Raw genomic sequence first — 13220 nt, 5'->3', positions numbered from 1 at the left:
ACCTTTCTGGCTGGGTACCCATGTCTCTTCACAAAGTCTTGGGCCACAAAAAAACAGGAGAGACACTAGGGTGTAGGGGTCGACCGATACAGGTTTTTTAATGGCCGATGTGATACCGATTTTTTTTTTCATCACCCTTGGCCGATACCTGATTTCCGATACCCGATATTTTGGGCCGATATGGGTTAAAAAAAAAGGTTAAAAAATGACAAATATTCCAGGTCTCAAATTAAAAATAAACATTCCTTTAACATTATCAAATAGAGGTAGAACTTGTAACATTTAAACACCCACTCTAACAATCAAGTAATGTCTAACACTCAAGTAATAAAAAAATAAAATGTCTTGGTGCTTTTAAAAAACCTGAATGACATAAAATAATAAATATTGCGTTTCGGCCAAAACCACACGCGCATCGGCCAATACCAATACACTTAAAAAATGCAAATATCGGCCCGATATCGGACCGAGATATATATCGGTCTATCCTTACTAGGGTGCATATTTTTTGCCAACATAATGTAAAGCCCTGAGCCCTGAGGAAGGTCAGCAGACTGAAAGCTTGGCTGATTAAAAAGAACACAAAGAGGATTTAAGTGGGCAGACATTTTTCTTTATTTTGCAGTTTTTGTTTATGTTTGGCACCTTGTAGCCCCTTAATGCGCGCTGTACCTCCTGTGGCACGCTGTAATAGACATTGAAAGTTAACTACTATAGTACAACACTACTATGACAGTGCATGGGGCCTTTAGTAATACATTACAACTTGGTCATTGCCATTCTGGTTACAGATAATTTATAATGCCGTGTCTTAGGGGGTTAATCGAGAGTGCGGTGTGATCCTGTTGAATGCAAACATAATGTAAAAAAGGACAAGATTTATGACTGTCCCAATGTTCCTTCTCTCTGTGCTATCCTCGGTTCTGTTCTGTATGTGAGTGACTCATCTGGCTTTCCCAGTAGCCAGTAAGGCCACGTCATACCTCTCCAGCTGGGGATCCAAACCTGTTTGCCGAGTACAAAGAGGAGAGAGTCTATGTGTACAAGCACTGGTCAATCTTGAGGCTTTGTTTTTGCAAATATAATGAAAAGAAACATAGAGATTTATCACTGTCCTCAAGTTCTTATTCGTAAGAACTCCATCTGTCACCATCGGTCACCATCTCTATGGGAGACGCTCATTGGCTGTCGACCTCATAAAGATGGCTTTCTCATCTCACTCTTAGAACCACGTCCTCAAGTTTCTCCTGTTTGTGATGGCCAAGTGTGCAGCTGCTGTGTTCTCTAGCGATGCAAATGAACCCAAATCAAGGGGTCAAGAGCAATGGTATTCGATTATGCCACACGAGCAGGGTTGCCAGATGAGGCTGATGATTTCCAGCCCAAAAAATGCTCAAAACCCGCCTAGGAGCACAAAATCCCGCCCAATTCTATTGATTTCTATGGCAAAAATTGGGCAGTTTTTTTCTGCTAAATGCCATTTTTACCTGCACACGGCAGTCCTAAGCAGCCCAATTGGGCGGGAAACAGCCCAATCTGGCACCACTGCATGAGAGATGGCTGCTGTGAGAACCCCCAAGAGGTGCAAGCTGATCTGCAGTTTTGGGTTCATGTATGGTGGTGGGGGTGGGGTTGGGGCAGGGGATGAAGATGTTTTGATATATGACCGGGACTCTTTCTGCACCATTAAAAGTCTGTCTTTGCACCCAATAACAATTTCATTTGTATAGCACAAATTCTTACATGTAGGTATGTGCTTTAACCCATTTTAGCCTGATGACTCATATTATGTTGTTTGACCTTTGGTGCATGGAGACACATATACGCTGCATTCTGGTTCTTTAGATTTAATCGTGTTGCCTGTTGTGTTGCACATCATTTTGCAACCAAATCAATCTGGCCAACCTACTGTATCGTTTACATTTCAAATTTTCATTCCATTCCATTCCTTTTCCTTGGAATGGAAAGCAATAAAAATCAAGTGTTTGCAACGGTTTGATTGAGGCATGAGACATACCGTATTGGCCCGAATATAAGACGTGGTTTTTGTTATAAAAATAGTACTCTAAAAAGGGGGGTCGTCTTATTTCCGCGCGCTAGAGAAAAAAGTTAAAACAATTTTTTATTTTTTTTTACTTTAGCCTATGCTTCACAACAATGCACACAACTCAATAATGGATGGGTTAAGAGATTGTTTTGTCCATATCAAATTTGCAGATGCTTGTTTCGTTATGACTGTTGCACCGCACGTCTATCAACTGTCAATGTCAACGCGATGCGGACGACAGTGCAAGGGGAAAAACACAATTGCGGCCCGTTGCACTGCTTTTATTTGTGTTTGGTTTTACAGTCTCATCAGGAAAGCTTTGGTCGTTCTCTCTGGTCAGCCGACAACACCACTAGAAACTAAAGAAATGAAGGGTGATTTGACGAACAACCTGTAGGCTAAGTTTTGGATGCTGTCATCAGCCAATCAATGGTCATCTGTGTGTGCCCGAGAAAGCAGCGCCTTTGACAAGCGGTGCCTTTGACGATATGCCTCGCAACGATGCAACAACACAGAATAATGGTTAAGGCAAGAGATTGTCTTGTTCATATAAAATCACTAGGAGTTTTACCCTTGGTACGAAATGAATATCAATCGGACTTTTAATGTCAACGTGGTCCTGATAGGCAGCGCATGGGTTTCAAGTGCAATGAGTCAATCTGCCTTTGGTCACGTTCCGTTTCTATAGTCCGACGGAAAACTTTGGATGCATAAAATGAACGCGATTTGGCGAGACGGCTGCTGGTTAGCTATTGCTGTCAACTAAGCATTTCGCAAAATCTGTGCATTGCACAATAGATTGCCTATCTCTACTGGACTGGTTGCCTGGCTGGCGCAGACTAATGCTCTGAGTGTAGGCTATGTTGCGTCGCACTTTAAACAGGCGGGCCCAGGCGGCTGTAGCCTGTAGGTACCTATTGGCGCTTGACAGGTGAAGTGAGTAAAGAAAGGAAAAGGATATGAACCATCTGTGGTCTTTATTAAATTCCATGAAAATGATTTTGTGAAATTTGTTCTGTGTAAAAAGCCTCAGATTTTCCAACAAATTAAAAACTGCATTTTGAGAAAAGTTTCCAATGTGAAACAAAATTAAGTCTTCAAAAAACTTTTTTCCCCAAAACATGAGCCTGAAAATGGGGGGTCGTCTTATAATCAGGATCGTCTTATATTCGGGCTAATACGGTACTACTCCTGGTCTCTCTGATAGTTACGTCAGAGGAAAGAGTTGTCTGACTGAATGGAGCTTTGACCGTTAGCACATAGAGGTATTGTAGATAGACGCAGGTGAAGCTCTCATTGGCGGTTTAGTCAGACTAGAACCTTGGACGAAGTTTTTGGTCGAAATACACTGGCCAGGAGGGAACAACTCCCCCATTTGTCATGAGAGGAAGGGTTCAAGCGTAGAAGCCTGTCATTTGAGCCCAGCATAAGGGTACAGTAGGGTTATTGCAGAGGCATCAAGCTGAGGTCAGGGAAGGGTGGGATGGGATTGGAGAAGGATAATGTTGAGACATTAGGATCAGGTAGCCAGGCTGTGCCCTCCTAGTGACGCAACACCTTCAGCATTGCTTCTAGTCAGGCCAAGAGCAATACAAATATCGTTTCTCGGCTCCCGAAAATATGGAACTCCTCCCACTTTGTCGGGAAGCAAACAATCATTAGCAAACTATGGGAGGCGGGTCAACCATGCTGTTTGCGAAATTGTTATGTTATGTTATGAAATTGTTATGCTCTTGAGCAATACAAATATCTACTGATAACAATTTCATAACATAACAATTTCACAAACGGCATGGTTGACCCGCCTCCCATAGTTTGCTAAATAGGGCTGCTACGATTAATCGACTAATCGTGACTAATCGACTATAAAAATTAGTCGGCAAGAGTCGACTAATCGTTTCATTTAATTTAATGATTTTTTACCTACTTTTCCAATGCTTTATTACTTTGTTGAAACCTAAAATTGCCCAGCACGTATGAATTGGACATTGTATCTCGGAGTAAATAAGCTACTATCATGATTTAAAGCTCATCGTGAGCTCAGGGACCTAATTTTAACAGTTTCTTTATTTTTTTCCCAATTTCCATGAAGATTTAAGTGAAAAATTAATCGTTTGACTAATCGACTATTCAAAAAAAATAGTTGATAGATTAATTGGGAGAAAAATTTTCGTTTAGGACAGCCTTATTGCTAATGATTGTTTGCTTCCCGACAAAGTGGGAGGAGTTCCGTTTTTTCGGGAGCCGAGAAACGACAATTGTATTGCTCTTGGCAAGTCTTCGAAGAGATTAAAAAGTCGATGATAATCAGGCTAAGGATCAGGTAATGTAGGGAAGATTCCAGAACATGACAGGCAGGTCTTTTACGTGATGAAAATGCAACTACCCTCCCCCTCACCTGAAACAATCAGAGGCCAGAGAAACTGAGCTCTCTCTCTCTCTGCTGATTAGACCTCTGTAGTCGTCCACAACAATGTACCAAGCCAGCCAGGCAGCGTGGCGGTGTTACTTACCCTCTCCCCCTGGATAAAATGACAGATTTAAGCGTAGCTAATTTGTGGAAGTGGCAGCGAGAGGAGCACAGTTATTGTAGCGTGCTGTAGTGCTATGTGTTCCTATTTCGGTAGAGGACGCTCATTGGAAGACTAAGCAATCCTTCTTGAAGGCAGCCTAAATAAAACACCAATAACTTCAGGTGTGACTATGAGAGACAGCTTTCTCTCTCTCTCTCTCTCTCTCTCTCTCTCTCTCTCTCCCTCCCTCCTCCTACTCCTCCTTTCTGAGGAAATTTTGCAAGGAGACTCACATAAAAGGGACCAACGCGACATGCCATCGGTGGTGTTTTGTTTATTCATATATTTATTCATTTATTTCTTAACTTAATTCCAAATCTGGTGCCTGGTGCTGGCTGCTGCTAGATGATGGGGCATCACCTTCTCCTTAAGGCATAGCCAACTGCTCACTACCTGCTCCTTAAGGGCCGTACACACACGTCGCTACTAGTTACTCGCTCAGCGAATGAAGTCAATAGAATGTCGATGTGTTCCAGCGAGACTCGCAGGCGAGTAGGCGAGTACTGTACAAGCGATGCGATGTGGGCGGATCCCGAGTTGAAAATATTTTATCTTCGAGCGAGGCGAGTAAGCGAGAAACCAATTGGAATGCAGAGTTCGGTACTTCTCGCCTGTTCATTGCCAGTTAAAGCCGCGGGAACTTTCAGCGAACGCTCCATGAAAGAGTGGCGAGTAGGCGAGCAAGCGAAAAGCTAGCTTTGTGTGTGTACGCCGCTTTATGCACAACCAACTGCTCAGCACCTTCTCCTTAGGCATAGCCAACTGCTCAGTACCGTCTGTTTCGGGATGAGGCCTGTCCCCTGTTCCCCCTGTCCTCCCTGTCCTCCACCAGGACTGCTGACAGCTTTTGCAGGGCCCAAGGCATCTGAAAAAGTAATCTGAAAAGGCCCCCCATCCAATGCATACATTGTAATGAAAACCCAATCCTGGGCCCCCTATGTCTCTGGGCCCAGGACAACTTTGACCCCCTTGTCAGCTTCCCTGCTCACCACCACTACATACCTGGTCGAGGTGGAGGTCTGCCACCCCGACCCCCCCCCCCCCCACCCCCCGCATCTGCACTCCTCCATCCACCAAACAAAAACCCCATTCGAACTGGTATGGCCTGCCTCCCATCTCCATACCTAAAATTAGTTTTTTATCCCCATACACAAAAAAAACCCTGCAGATATATTTTGTTCGAAAATGGCCACTGGATCCCATTCAGGCGTGAGGAGAGATTGGCCATTTTCAAAAAGCCAGGCAGCATTTGCAAAAAAAAAAAAAAAAAGCGGCGTAGGATATTTTTACCCCTGCGACTCCTGGGAGAAGATAAGCACACAGATGCCTCACCAAATTGCTGGCACTCTGCTTTTCCCCACACACTTTCTCTTCCTCTTCCTCTCACTCTCACTCTCTCTCTTCTCTCTCTCTCTCTCTCTCTCTCTCTCTCTCTCTCTCTCTCTCTCTCTCTCTTCTCTCTTCTCTCTCTCTCTCTCTCTCTCAAATTATGTCTCACTCTCTCTCTCTCTTTTCCCTACCTCCCTATGTTTCTCTCTCACAAATACGCACTCTCTCTCTCTTCTTTTCCCTTCCCTCTCTCTGTTTCCCTCACTCTCTCTTCCTCTCCTTCTTTCCTCTTTCTCTCTTTCCCTCACTCTCTCTCTCTCTCTGCTTCCCTCGCTCTTTCTCTTCCTCTCCCTCTTTCCTCTTTCTCTCTTTCCCTCTCTCTCCCTCTCTCTTCTTCACTCTCTCTTTCTGGTTCAACATGAAGAGATGAAGGGGAGAGAATCGAGCTATTGTTTGTCCCTTTTGTTTCGGGGAGCTGTGCTGCTTTATGCATTTGCTGCTCGCTCGTCATGTTGTTTTGCTTTAATGCCACAGTAGTAATTGTTGTGTAATGGCTCTGGTGAATTATTTAATTGGACTGATTTCCCCAGAGGGATAGACAGCTGCCGACTCTCCTAGCATGTACAGTACACATGTTTTTGTGGGACAAGGGTGGGGGGGTTGGGGTAGAGAGAGAGGCCGATCCCACCTGAGCTGAGCCGAACGGGAACGGGGCAGCCATTACTGAGAGAGGAAAAAGGTGGAGGATTCGTTCAGGGAGATTAGCTCGGGCTGGTTCAGATCATCTGTATCGTTTGCAGATGCGAGGCAGAGGTTTAGCTGTCTCGCTAATAGGATCGGAGGTGTGATGCATTGATGTGTTGTGATGTGGCAAAGCCTCTCCACTTCGCATACTGACGGCCCCGGGCCATCAGTTTTTTGCATCGTTTTTTGTTTGTTTGTTTGTTTGTTTGTGTTTTGGTATGCTTGTCTCTTTTTATTTCGTATTGTTTCGGGTTTTATTTTCTCTTGCCAGTGATTTATCAGCACTTGAGATCATAAAAAGGAAGCATCTGCAGTTTGTTTTTGTTTTGTTACGGTGTGAAGCTTAGCACACAAATTTTGTTTTGTGGGCATCATTAAACGGGCACACGGTTTTCGGGGCTGCAGCACGACAATGATGTGCAGCCCAATGCTTCAAGCAAAAAGGCAGTAACTGCGCAGAGCTCCAAACGGAGTAAAATGACTTTAAAATGATACTGCAATCCAGTCTTAGTACTTTTTGGAGACATTATTGACATGCAGCAGTTTTGTTACTTTATATTACCACCTTTTATGCAGATTAATCATTTTATTTAAATTAAAATTTTGATTGATTGAAGTCATAGTAATTCATTTTTGCTTTGTAGGGCAGTTCTGTTCTGAGTATATTGGGTGTGCAAGTCTGTCCTGCAGCCGGGTGATGATGATGGTGATGGGAGAGTAGGGGACGAGCAGTGTTGCCAGATTGGGCTGTTTCCCGCCCAATTGGGCTGCTTAGGATGGCTGTGTGCGGGTAAAAATGGTATTTAAGCAGGAAAACCTGCCCAATTTTTGCCATAGAAATCAATAGAATTGGGCGGGATTTTGTGCTTCTAGGCGGGTTTTGAGCAACCCTGGGGACGAGGGTGGGGGGGGAGGGTGGGGGGGGGGGGGGGGACGAGGATGGGAGAGACTTCAGAGGTAATGATAGCGTGGGGGGCCCCCCGCTGAGAACAGAGGGAGAGCTGTGAAGCCACCCTCCATTAAAATATTTATGATCAAAATGGACCCTCTGCCATGAACTCAATTACAGGGGGGGAGGCCCTCCCCATGTGCACAGAACTATGAAAACAGGCTCTGTTCATCTCTCTCTTTCCCTCTAACTCTCTCTTTCTTCCTCTCTCTCTATCTTTTTTTTCTCTCTCTCTCTCTCTCTCTCTCTCTCTCTCTCTCTCTCTCTCTCTCTCTCTCTCTCTCTCTCTCCCTCTCTCCCTCTCTCTCTCTCTCTCTCTCTGGCTGATGCCATTGGTGTAGCCTGCTTTCTTAGCCTGCTTGCTATCCCCATCCCAGGGAGAGAGGGAGGCCAAGAGTGGGATCACGGTGTGGATATGAGCTGCCTGATTGTGATTGGCCAAGAGTGGGATCACGGTGTGGATATGAGCTGCCTGATTGGCCACTGACAGCCTCTCAAAGCAAAGCACCAAGCGGCAGGCAGGGCTTGATACTGTATATGTTTGATGGGTTTTTTTTTCCCTTCCATAGGGACCGATGTTGAATCATAGTAAAGTCAGAAGTGCCTTTCACCCGTTTACAAATGTAACCCTTGGAGGAGTACCATGGAGTACCACCGTATTCAGCGGGGACTCCCTTGTTACGACCCCCCAAAATGACAAATTATGTTATCAGCATCCTTCAAAAGCTGCTTTACTTTAACTGACCTCCTCTTTCTCTCTCTGTCTCCTTGTTTTGTTCCTTGCAGACGTGGCTGAAGAACTATGGCTACCTGCTCCCTCATAACATCCGCACGTCGGACATCAGGTCGGAGAAAGCCATGCAGTCTGCTGTCGCTGCTATGCAGCGGTTCTATGGCATCCCGGTGACTGGGGTGCTGGACCAGACCACTATTGAGTGAGTACACATACATGCAGGTTACATACATTTAAATGGATACCCCATCCCCAGGTGAAATTAAAGGGACACTGTGTGAGATTTTTTGTTGTTTATTTCCAGAATTTATGTCATCCATTCACTAATGTTACCTTTTTCATGAATACTTACGACCACCATCAAATTCTAAAAATTCATTATGACTGGAAAAATTGCACTTTTCATACATGAAAAGGGGGATCTTCTCCATGGTCCGCTATTTTGAATTTCCAAAAATAGCCATTTTTAGCTGCAAAAATGACTACTTGGACCATACTAGAAAATATCTGTTTATTACTTAGTAAACTTTCATGTAAATATCAAATTTGGCAATAAGCAGGCCAGTTCCAATGAGCAGCATAGTTGCAGTACCTTTTTTGACCATTTCCTGCACAGTGTCCCTTTAAATGGATACCCCATCTCCAGGTGAAATTAAGCCACCCCCTGCAGTTCCTAGTTGGATAAGTGAGCACAAGCCCTTTCCAGGCAACCCAACCACTGTCTCAATTTAGCAGCATGGAATTTTGAAATGGCTAGATAATAACAATAGTAATAATAATAATAATTGTATTTTATAGCACTGTATTATACAAGGCATGCAACTCAAAGTGCTTAACAAATGGGAAAAAAACATCATTGTTAGGGATGGATTTAAAAGGAGAAATAGAGAGGAGAGACAGAAACAGCAAGAAGACAGAGGAAGAAGACATAGATAGAGATTGTAGAGTCATAAGGTCCACGTAGGTTGGGCCCAGGATTCTTAGAGGCGTAAGGTCCACAGTGGCTGGGTCCAGCATAAGTCATAGATAGTGAATTTGGGTGCTCAGATGTGGCCCCTGGTGGCATCAGGGGTGAGGAAAAACTCCCTTTTCACTTGATTCATAGTTTGTAGGGGGAAAAAGCTCAATGAGGTCTGAGAAAAAAACCCTATAGTCAGGAAGAAACCTCAGGCAGAGACTAGCGGCCACCTAGGAGAGCCCCCTGCCAGGGCTGGTTGTGAACAGTAAGGACGCTGCGGCAGCTGGGACGCTGTGACGCCTTGGCAGCTAGGAGTAGGCAAGGGTGAAAAGGTGGGTCTTCAGCTGAGTCGATGGAGCTGGCTGATCGGATCTCGATGGGGAGGGCATTCCATCTCTTGGGTGCATAGCACACGAACGTGGCGTCGCCAATCTTTTTTCGCGGGGGGTGGGAGTCCTTAGCAGCTTGGCGTCAGTGGACCTGAGAGCTCGAGTAGGGGCATAAAAAGAGAGCGTGTCAGAGATGTAACTGGGGGCAAGTCCATTTAATGCTTTAAATACTGTCAGCAGGATCCTAAAGTCGATTCTGTATGAGACAGGTAACCAGTGCAGGTCTGCCAAGGCAGGAGTGATGTGCTCTCTCTTTCTGGTTCTTGTTAGGATTCTTGCCACAGAATTCTGAATGAGTTGCAATTTGTCAATTAACTTTCTAGCCTACTGGTGACAAAAGCATGAATACGTTTTTCAGCGTCTTGTCGGGGGGCCAAGCCGCAGACTTTGTTGACATTTCTAAGATGGAAAAAAGCAGATTTTGTTACCTTGTTGATGTGAGGCTCAAAGCTCAAATCTGAGTCTATGACCACTCCTAGGCTAGTAACCTTATCTTTAATATGCATGCTTCGGTCACATTTATTCTTATGTGGCCATTTCAAAATTAGATGCTGCCAGATTCAGAAAAGTGGGGAGTGTGTCTGCTCCCACAGCTCATTGGTCCCATATCACTAAGATTTCTCTCATTTTTTCACTCATTTTTAGGCCCATTGGTTTCACAGCATATTCCTGCTGTTCCATGTTCCCACATTTCTAAGAATTTATTCAAATTTAGGCCCTATGTTCCATGGTTTATTTCCAGAATTCATGCTGCCCATTCACTAATGTTACCTTTTTCATGAATACTTACCACCACCATCAAATTCTAAGTAATCACTATGACAGGAAAAAATTGCTCTACTTGGACCATACTTGAAAACATTATTTTATTACTCAGTAAACTTTCATGTAAGGATCAAATGTGGCAATAGGCATTCCAGTTCCAATGAGCAGCATAGTTGCAGTACCTTTTTGACCATTACCTGCACAGAGTCCCTTTAAAAATGTGGAGCAGCAGAAATAATGTGTGGGACCAGTGGCTGTAGAGCTGACATAGAGCTGACCCCGAAAATTGTTGATTTGCCTGGAAAATGCTTCTGCTCACTTATCCAACTCTAGAGACTGCGGGAAGTGACTTGATTTCACCTGGGGATGGGGCATCCCTTAAAAAAAAAAATTAGACATGAAAATGTTTAAGATTTGACTTTGAATGTGTCAGATCATAAGATCTCATTATCCATGGTTGCAAGGGCGGCGCCATAGCCATTTTTTCGATTTCAGATTGCTAGTGCTAAATCATGCAGAAGGGCTAGTGGCTAGCAGGCTAACCGGAACGGGGGGCAAGCGCTATTCAGACATACCACTATTCAGACATACCGCTATTCAGACACCAGATATGCCATAGGGTTAGGGTTAGGGTCAGGGTCAGGGTCAGGGTTAGGGTTAGGGTAACTGCATGCACTTTCCCTAAACTGAAAAAAACTGAGCAACGTAGCACAAACCACAGAAATGGCAGATTTCGGTGGGAAACGTGTCGGTATTCAGACAATAGACATTAATGTCTGAATAGAGGCATGTCTGAATAGCGCCATGTAACCAACCGGAACTAGCAGACTGTACATTCTGCTAGAGACAGAAACGTTGAAATAGGCGGAGTCAGTGGAATAAAAAATACAACAAGGCGTTCACATGTTTGAAGGCTCTGTTCAGCCTCTGTAGTAGAGAGTGTTTACTGTATACAAAATGGCATACATTTTATGAAATAGATACAAATGCTGTGTGGATCATGTTGATCTATTGACTGATTGCTATGAATCTATTTTGACCATGTTGGTGTGTCATTACATACACTTAGCCTTACAGTCTATTTTGTGCTCTCTCTCTCCCCCATCTCTTTCTTTCTTTCTTTCTTTCTTTCTTTCTTTCTTTCTTTCTATAGCATGTGCGTTCTCTCTCTCTTTCTCTCTCTCTCTCTCTCTCTCTCTCTCTCTCTCTCTCTCTCTCTTCTTTGTGGCATGTTCTACCTCTTTCTCTCCCTAACCTTGACCTTTCACCTCTGCCCTCTATAGGTGGATGAGGAAGCCTCGCTGCGGAGTCCCAGACCACCCCAGCATCAGTCGCCGGAGGCGGAATAAACGTTTTGCCCTCACTGGACAAAAATGGCGGGACAAACAGATCTCTTACAGGTACGGCATTGCATATAACTAGAGATGCACCGGATCCTGAATTTTAGGATGCTGCCGGATATTGGATCAACTGCTTAAGATCCTGCCGGACCCGGATCCTGTGAAAAACCCTATTATCCTACCGGATCCGGAACCGGATCTTGGATCCGGTGCATCTCTACATATAACATTTGGCTATTGTGGCCAGGCAGCTCCCCACACCCATTCCCCCCCCACCCCCCCACTTTCCTAAAGACACTGTGCAGCATTGTATTGATGCACTGCCAAATAATGGTCAGAATTTCGTTAGCACTTCAGTATAACCAAAAGTCATGTCTCAAGCAAAAAAAAAAAAACACCAACGCACACATAGGGGAATGCAGGCAAAACCGAAATAATCACAGGCCACTTAACTCTCGCTAACCGCCCCTTATGATTTTCCTGTTTCGTCAAAGTGACTCATAGAAGGCCCACTGGATGTCAGCGTACATTTTGTTCAAACGCGGGAGAACAAAAGCACGAGTGCAGCGAGATGGGATGGCATGGGGCTCAGCTCTGAAAGAAAGAGACTTGCCCAGACCCTGCCCACACACACTGGGGTTGCAAAGCCTCTCGGTCCCTCTCTGCTCTCACCACACCGCACTGCACTGTACCAAAGTGTAGTGTAGTGGCTGCATTATAAGTCGGAGTGGGTTTACAGTTTTTCTCAATTGGTTTTGTACATTTCTCACAACAGAATAATCATTCTCAAAACTTCTTGTTCAATTGTGACTTCCTGCTGTTACCTGTGCACATGGTAAAATACGTTTCTCGTAGTTTTCAGCATTTAGCAAATGCTTTCATCACCATGCAAATGGTTGTGTACAATTCTCAGTGTTTTTGTATATTATCAATTGATTTTGTCGTGTTCTGCAAAATGCTTTGTTATGATAATCCATGAAAGATCTCACTCCCCAAAACATTTACACAGTGACATAACATTTTGATGGCTCTGACACGTTCACAGACACAAAAACCTAGTTTTGAGAGATTGGCCAAGGGTTTTGAGCAAGAGATTGGGTTTTGCAGGTCATCCATGGTGTTTTGCCACTTGTTAAATATTTTTTGGAAATGAACGTGATGTTTTGCAAAATGCGAGTAAGATTCGAGAAATGTACAAAACCAATTGAGAAAAACTGTAATATTAGCAGGGAGGAGTGGAGGGGTGGAGAGTGTGTGTAGTGCAGTGGTTCTCAAACTTTTTTCCATCATTCCCCCCATCAGAGGGTCTGAATGCTTCCGAGTGAGGGCTTTAAACGTATTGCCTTATTGGCGAGACAGGAAATCATTTCCTTGGGGGGAAAAAGTCCAAAAT

General features: G+C 44.3%; 1 protein-coding gene across 1 annotated transcript in view; it reads left to right on the top strand.

Moving 5' to 3' along the window:
* The window catches only part of mmp24 (matrix metallopeptidase 24), a 76310-nt gene that overhangs the window by 20245 nt on the left and 42845 nt on the right, over window positions 1-13220 (top strand). The window contains exons 2-3 of the mRNA XM_063214812.1: window positions 8429-8577; window positions 11771-11887. Coding sequence (XP_063070882.1) covers window positions 8429-8577; window positions 11771-11887 — 266 coding nt within the window. The remainder of the gene's footprint in view (window positions 1-8428; window positions 8578-11770; window positions 11888-13220) is intronic.

Source organism: Engraulis encrasicolus, chromosome 14 (assembly GCF_034702125.1).
Source record: "Engraulis encrasicolus isolate BLACKSEA-1 chromosome 14, IST_EnEncr_1.0, whole genome shotgun sequence".
Lineage (NCBI taxonomy): Eukaryota > Metazoa > Chordata > Actinopteri > Clupeiformes > Engraulidae > Engraulis > Engraulis encrasicolus.
The sequence above is the reverse complement of the archived record's forward strand: the minus strand, read 5'-3'. Positions and strand labels throughout refer to the sequence as shown.